The 7,631-nt window shown below is 32.4% G+C and overlaps 1 protein-coding gene across 3 annotated transcripts; it reads right to left on the bottom strand.

Annotated features, from left to right (window-relative positions):
- Nucleotides 1-627: 627 nt before the first annotated feature.
- LOC148599548 (2',3'-cyclic-nucleotide 3'-phosphodiesterase-like) lies at nucleotides 628-7,531 on the bottom strand. 3 transcript variants are annotated; one of them, XM_088558913.1, is made up of 4 exons: nucleotides 7,402-7,531; nucleotides 5,983-6,103; nucleotides 4,815-5,516; nucleotides 628-4,342 (listed from the first exon to the last, which is right to left on the bottom strand). In XM_088558913.1, the coding sequence occupies exons 2-4, from the start codon at nucleotides 6,083-6,085 to the stop codon at nucleotides 3,765-3,767; spliced, it is 1,383 nt and encodes a 460-aa protein (XP_088415039.1). In that variant the 5' UTR covers nucleotides 6,086-6,103; nucleotides 7,402-7,531; the 3' UTR covers nucleotides 628-3,764. The 3 variants fall into 3 exon arrangements, with proteins under 3 accessions (XP_088415039.1, XP_088415040.1, XP_088415041.1); XM_088558914.1 differs by having other exon boundaries at nucleotides 7,429-7,520; XM_088558915.1 differs by lacking the exon at nucleotides 7,402-7,531 and adding an exon at nucleotides 6,582-6,645.
- Between the last annotated feature and the right edge of the window lie 100 nt (nucleotides 7,532-7,631).

Here is a 7,631-nt window from a genome sequence, read left to right on the forward strand (position 1 = left end):
TGATGAACTTGATCTTTAACACAAGTTGATAGGTTGATTATGTCTAAATGTTCTATTATTTCATGCATTTCAGGATCTATCAATTGAGCATAATCTGCTTTGTACTAGTCTGATATGCTGAGCTTGACTTCTATTGCGCTAGCTCACAGAAGCAACAGCCTACAGTAGGCATGCCACCCCTCTGAGAAATATTATTCTGACTTCCATCTAACCTGTCGTCACTCTATCCCTTACCTAGGGTAAGGGACATAACTCTTGAAATAAGTGATATGTTTGTATCATATTCAATTTCACCAAAGCCTATCAAGCTTTCATTTGAAACAGAATGAAATCAGTCCAAGTTACTCTGATGCTTACATGAGATTAATGTAAAATGCTGAATACAAACATTCCAATGATTTGTAAGAGTTGTGTCCCTTACCCTAGGTCTACTTCCTTTAATATTGCATACTTGTCAGCGAATTTCACCTTTGGTGTGACTTGGCTGGGGATCAAACGCCATTAACTCAGCAGGCCAGAAGGCCAGCACACTATTTCGATATGATAAAGGGGTAATACCCAAGTTGAAATGACCATATCACATGTCAAATGTGCTAGTGCTGAAGAGTACAAATAAGCAGTAAGTCGTTAACAAACAAAAGCTTTATTTGAAGCAAGGAGTTAAAAGATCAAAAGTGATTCTCTTCAGAGTAAAAACAAATGAAACATCGCAATTCAAGATACACTTATTAATTGCACAAGACAAATAAGAAAATAAATGAAAATAGATTATTTTCTGCGAATTTTAAGAGAAAGCTCAGTTGGTACATCTGTGAGGTAGGTGCTACACTTTTCCATAAAAATCTTGTTACTGTTTGATTTTGGCAAGTGTAAAATTTACCTCATGGTATTACAAAATGAATCGCTCTGAAAATTAGCATGAAAGTGTCTATTAAACAAATAAAAGGTACACATACATGTAAATGTACGCTCAACATAAAATGGTTGAAATATCATTAACACTTCAAAAATAAAAAGAAAATATACATACACAGGACAATATAGGCACACAGTTAACTCCTTTTTCTCATATTTCCCTTATTTCCATCAAATTAAGACAGCTAAGTTTTACCTTTATTTCAAGTAAATAGTCACCTATGTAGAGAGAAAGTAGTTTGGATCAACATGATGTTCAGGACTTTAAATTTACTTTTCTCTTAACAAAATGCTCGGACATTTGGTCAAGGTCTTTTCTTTATTATTGTAAATTTGATTGATAAATTGTGGAATTTCAACAAACAAACATATAAACAACAACAAAATAACAATAAATAAAATATAGACCTGAAAAAGGCCAATTTATATATTTGATATACAATAAAAACAAATGAAATGCTTACATGAATAGGGCACAAGGGTTACTCATACGTATGAAATGTTACTGCATGCAAATTTAATGAGGACTATAACAGATGATTTAGTTATGTGTTGGTGGAGGGTAAAATTTGAATTTTTCTTACAAGACAAATGTATTCATCTAAAATTCAATTTTTTGGTGGTACCCCTATATCATGGGCATTCTCCATGGACACAATTTTTTTGTGGAATAGCCCTGACTAATTTTTCTGAGTAAATAAAAAATAAAACGTTTCAAATTGAGTACTACAGATGTTGACAGCCCAATACCATTATACAACTACCATTTATTTTGTGATTGTACAATAATGATCTAGAAGTACATGCACATTGGCTTTGCCAAAAATACAGTGTTAGTCATTTGTGGCCCACGTTGCATCCACCCAAAATATATTTCAGATTGCATAGTGGATAAAGTAATTTCTTTATGGGCTTGGATTAGACCAATGTAAGTATCATATACATATTATCTGTACTATTTAAGCATCAAATGTATATACTGTGAAAGTGCTATTGTTCGCGGGGTACCAATTTTCATGGTTTTCATGGATAGGCCAAACCACAAAATTTTGTTCCCAACAAAAAGGAGATTTCCATAGATGTTAAAACTGATAACCTCATAACCACAAATTCAAAAATCAACAAACTTGTGTTTCTTCCCAAATCCACTAAAACTGGTATCAACAAATTAAAGTACTTTCACAATATGCATTCAAAATAAATGGAGTTTACAAATATCAAACTCCAGATATTTTTTAAATTTTCAAAACAATATGAACATTTACTTTAAAAAAGTATCAAATTTGTGTACCTAAAAAAAGGCACATGTGACATGTATAAAAAAGTATATATTGGATAAAATTATTTGTAAACATTTGTTACAGCCTGAGATTGTTTTAGTGCATAGTGTATGCAAAAACATTCACACACAAAAAAATCATTTAAAAATACATTAAAATCTTTGTGCGTGTACCAATGTGTAAATTTCCCTACATCTTTGCAGTAGCCATCACTTTTAATGAACTTGACATTTTCATTGTTAGTCCACCCTTAAATCAAGAACTATAAAGTATCAGATTGCATTCAGAGTACCCTGTTTTACATGCAATGGCACTCCATTAACTATTGCCAATTTCCTTAAACAATTTGGAATTTTTTCACTACTAATTTTAAAATTCACTGGTTTTGAAGTTAAGCCCCGAAAAAGTAATATTCTTGTTTCCTGTTAAGTGCAAGAAAAAATAGGGTAGACAGATAAGGAAATTCTTTTATTTTTCAAAAACATTACATTTAGTTAATGGGGAAATAATCTAGACTTAAACAGTGCTTGAGCCAAAATGGCCATAAAATGTTTAGGGTCGGCATGAAAAAATAGGGGTTAGTAGAGTAGCAGAAAACAGAAAATATTTTTTGGGCCTTGAGATCACTAACTGCCTTAAATATGTGTGGCAGAAAAAGTGAAAAGCAATACACATGATACATGTACATGAAATGCATGAACACATATGCAAATAAGATCATTAGTTTGAAGGCATTTAAAAATAAGATGCACTGCTGGTGTTGAATTAACTTCCATTGCATACATTATTATTGTAATAGAATAAAATATTTTAATTTTAAGGTACTTAAGGAGGTAGACCTTGGGTAAGGGACACAACTCTTAAAAATCGTTGGAACGTTTGTATTCAGCATTTTACATTAATCTCATGTAAGCATAAAAGTAACTTGGACTGATTTCAATAGTTGTTTCCCTTACCCTAGGTCTACCTCCTTAATTTGGAAATATCAAAACATACATTTATAAAATAAAAAAACAATTACAACATTGAAAATCCATCTGACAAACAAATGTAACTTATCATTGCACGCATTACGAAAATGAGTAATGAGTCAATGAGTAATATATTTTTTCAGTCTTATGAAGAAATAATCACCATTATGTGGTGTACACAAAATAACATGTGTAGCAGGTTATTTCCAAGTGTGTGCCAAGGGCATTGATGCTATTTCAAAAATACCGAAACAATAAAGTAATTCCTTATAATTTAATTTTTGTATGAAAATTTGACAAATCATTAAAAAATGTTGATGATGTCATAGTCATATTACAAAATGTGTTCTATGAGATGATGGACAAATTTTTTTACCCAATCAGAAAGTGTGTTACATCTGAAATCTAACTAATGTCTTCTGATAAAAATCATCTTTGCTGCTGCAAAAATAAACTACAACCTGAGACATAAAAAAAACTTAGAATTATTTAATCTGACTTCTAAGTACTGATATTAAAGATGACTGAAAATTGATTAAAAATATGTACATATCTGTATATCTGTATATATCATGTTTATAAAAAAAGTGATCATATTTTAACATCGCCTTGGTGTACCTCCACCGCCATTGCCATAGTAACCAGTAAACAATCCTCTCATAATTCTCTGCTTATCTGCATTTAAATCAATAACAAACATGTTTTCAGTAACCCTGGTAACAGAACCGATAGGAATTTTAAATTTTGGCAACTCAGTTTTGTTGGAAAGTGCCTCAAATTCTTTACAAACAATTTCTAGAATATCATCGCCTGTTGTTTTAGGTTTTACACCATCTACGGTCACCACAGTAATATGAGCTGCACATCCCTTAACTAAATATACATCATCTCTCTGAAGCGTTGCCTTTAATAATTCTTCCCTTTTGTCAGTCTCTGGTCGCTCATATAGTTTTAAACCTTCCTGTGACAGTTGGACTTGAAAGCCAATACTTCTAGAAGTGATTGCTAACCTTGAAATTTTAAGATCAAACACAGATCCATATGACCTTTGAACTTCTTCTGAATAAGGATATGTTTTCCTCTTAGGTGTTGGAAAATTTCTACTACCCATAAACATAGCAGTACAATGTAGCATTCTCTTAGAATTGATTTCAAAACTTTCCTCTTTAATAACATCTAAAAGAGAAAAAAGTTAAAATATTTACAAAAAAAGCTAAATTTCCTAATGTCTTACAGTTCATATAACACTTACACTTTCCCCTTTAAATATAGAAGATTTAACAACTATCCATGTGACATGGCATCAGGTGTAACATACATAATGGGGTACAATTCAGAATCTTTCAAATGCATATTTTCTAATTAAATACATATAAATTAATTCTTGTAAGGATTTCCACGATGATCATTATCAGTTGGTGCATTCCTACCTCTTAGGTTGTGGAAGTAAAATTAATTTTTTTCCCACTTTTATCAATACCGTTTGATCTTTGAAAATGTTAATTTTTATACAAATATACAGAATTCTCGTATGAAAAAGCTGTCCACTACTAGGTACTTAAGTCAGGAACTGTGCTATGTACTGTATGATCTCACAAACAAACAAAAAACTGAGGGCAAAGCAAGATCCATTTCAATTAACATTTACCTTGAAAACTGGCAGATATATGGTGGAGACATTCCATTGCAATATTTATTAAATAATCTGACTGATTCTCATTTAAAAACCATCCAAAGTACAGAGGAAAAACTTGGTCAAATGATTTTAGTTTTGAATTAATGAGGTCCTCTGTTACTCCATGTGAGTTGAATTGAGCCAACTTAACTGGATCATTTTTCCAGGGAGTTTTAGGTTCAACAATTACAACAGGATAACTGTTTTCCGAAGCAAATTGTAAGTATCGATTCATCTCCCACTTTTTTATATTTGTGTTGTCAATAATTACAACAGGTGTACCATTCTCACAATGAGCTTTTGCTTTTTCTTGACATGTATTATGAGCTTCTGATAACTTTGAGTGGTCCCATTTATAAACACCATCACACATAAAAAACAGATCGGCAGAACAAACAGCAGAGTTTCTATAAACATTGCTTATTCTTTCCACGATAGATGACTTGCCAGATCCAGGTAGTCCTCTCATAATGAACATAACCTTGGCTTGTTGGACATAGTTTATAGTTTTCTGATCCAAAAGAAAAGGAAAATTCAAAGTCTCATCAGTATAGTCTGGTAGTTTAGGTGCAGCATACAATGAAGATTTGCTTACATCACTTTGGATTACTTCCTCTACAACTGGAAAACGGCCATCAATTTCATCTTCCGGAATACGGCCATCAATTTCATTTTCTAAAAAAAAAAGTAAACAATAAATAATGTATTTGTCCTAATATTACATTTAAGTCCAAGATGCAGGGAATCAAATTAGTGGTGGTCTGAGGTCAACTGGTTCTCCTCAAATTGGTAAAGTCCATGACCATCCACTATTGAAAGTAAATTTGAACCCTTGAAGATGTCCATTTGGTTTTTTGAAACAGACAAAAATAGCAAATACAGTGAATTTACATGTGACAGAAAAGTCCAAATTAGCCTAATTAAACAGTAAACTTTATAAGAACAACCTGTATAACATGCTTTGATATTTTTTACCAAGATCACTTACTGGGGGTCAGGTGTATGTTTACCATGTAAAAACAGGTAGAAATGACAAGTGTTTCAAAAACATACTTGTTAATTTGTTTACATATGAGTACAGGAGGTATAAACTAGAAACTGCCTATTCAACATGAGGTATAGCCATTGCACATTGACTTACCATTTTTTACCACATCTTCTTCCCCTTCAGCATTTTCAGCAGGATGAAGCCAGTTAATGAAAGACTCAACAAGAAGGTAAATTTGATGTGCAAGGACTATCATCTTGATGTCTGACTAAAGCTGGAATATAAAAGGATAAAAAAGAGAATAAAGATATTTGAAGTACGTTTCCATGTACAGTCACTGAACCAATTCACACAATTGATGATCAGTTATTGATTGATGGCTGATGGTTGCTGAATTGGCACTCGTGATCTTGTTACATTTGTAGGATGGCCTACCTACATTGCAGTAGGTAGTAAATTTAAATAGCCAATTATTTGACTTGGCCAAATAATGAATTCCAAAACGTTTGTTACTGGCATGTTACAAAGCAATCTGGGGTTTGATCCTTGGTGGCAACTATATAATTATGTTAGTCAAACCATGCTCTCCCATTACAGGTTACAGACCACCAATTCAACCAATGAGCACTTGGAACGTACGCAAAAATAGTCCTACGCATAAATTACCCCCTCTTCCTCATAGTGCTGTGAAAAAAGTTCTCATTTTATTTTAAAAATTTAAACAGTTTCTGAAAGGAAAAATATTTCTGTACATTTTATAGTGCATTTTGCTTCTTGTGATGTGAAGTCTAAACTCCATAATGATTTCTAAATATACCCCTATCTTGTGAAAACACTAGGATTTCCCATGCTATTTATAGACCCTTCACTTCTGGTTACCAGTCTGCTAACCCCACATGCCATTCCGAGGATTGTGAGCTGACATACATAGAATCCTGCCGATATATAGTCCTCTACAGGTTAAAGTTAAGGTAAAGTACAGAGAAGCCATTGAATATTGTGAAATTAGCATAGAAGCCTATGGGAAGTGGAATTAGTGGTTTCTAGCCTACACATCCAATGAGTTGCATTCTTTCAAGAAGAAAGTGGAAAATCCCAATGTTTAATCAGGGCTGATTGACTTTTCTAATGCCTACTGTAAAGATATTGGTTGATACTTTCATTTATAAAATGCAAATTAAGTTCTATTAATTGTGAAATAAAGAGCTGTAGACTTACATTGTATTAAACCAACAACTTTTTCAAGAAAACCAAATTCATGTTAGCGAGGAAAATTGTGTGACTATGATAAGCAAGTTTGAAAGGTTTTTAGGTACTTTAGTAAGTCCCGGTTGTCTGTTGAAACTATATATTCCAATAACAGAAGGGGTATTAAAATTAGAATGGCACCATACTAGTTGAAGCTACCATTGACACCTAGAAAGAAATTGGTATACTTGTGAACTTTAGGTTATATATTCTTATAATTGTTTCCTTGTTAACAATGTAATTCAGTAGTATTGCCACATTAATGATCACAATTCCTTCATTTTCTTCCCCCTGTTAGATCATAAAAAATATAAACACACTTACTACCGTGAAACAAATTGTAATTCACACCTGTGTAACATAAAACTAAACAAAATATTGCATGCAGTTGCTTGTCTCTACTTTCGATTTCTTCTTACACTCACGTGATGTAAGTAGCAAATTGAAAGAAGGATATTTAACCTTTGCTATTTTCTACAGAATTTGCTGGTCCCTATAAAAAATTCAAAACATTTGAAATCCCGACAGCCAATTTTATTTTAGATTTTATTCGA

This window comes from Perna viridis, chromosome 13 (assembly GCF_037379345.1).
Source record: "Perna viridis isolate PV_CMFRI_1.1 ecotype Kerala chromosome 13, ASM3737934v1, whole genome shotgun sequence".
Taxonomy (NCBI): Eukaryota; Metazoa; Mollusca; class Bivalvia; order Mytilida; family Mytilidae; genus Perna; species Perna viridis.

Bases quoted from the DNA above. Each gene is read 5' to 3' on its own strand.
- LOC148599548 (XM_088558913.1), bottom strand. From the start codon at position 6,085: ATGATAGTCCTTGCACATCAAATTTACCTTCTTGTTGAGTCTTTCATT. The intron at 5,517-5,982 runs GTAAGTCAATGT...TTTTTTTTTTAG, and splicing joins AGAAGATGTGGTAAAAAATG to AAAATGAAATTGATGGCCGT. The intron at 4,343-4,814 runs GTAAATGTTAAT...TTTCTCTTTTAG, and splicing joins TATATCTGCCAGTTTTCAAG to ATGTTATTAAAGAGGAAAGT.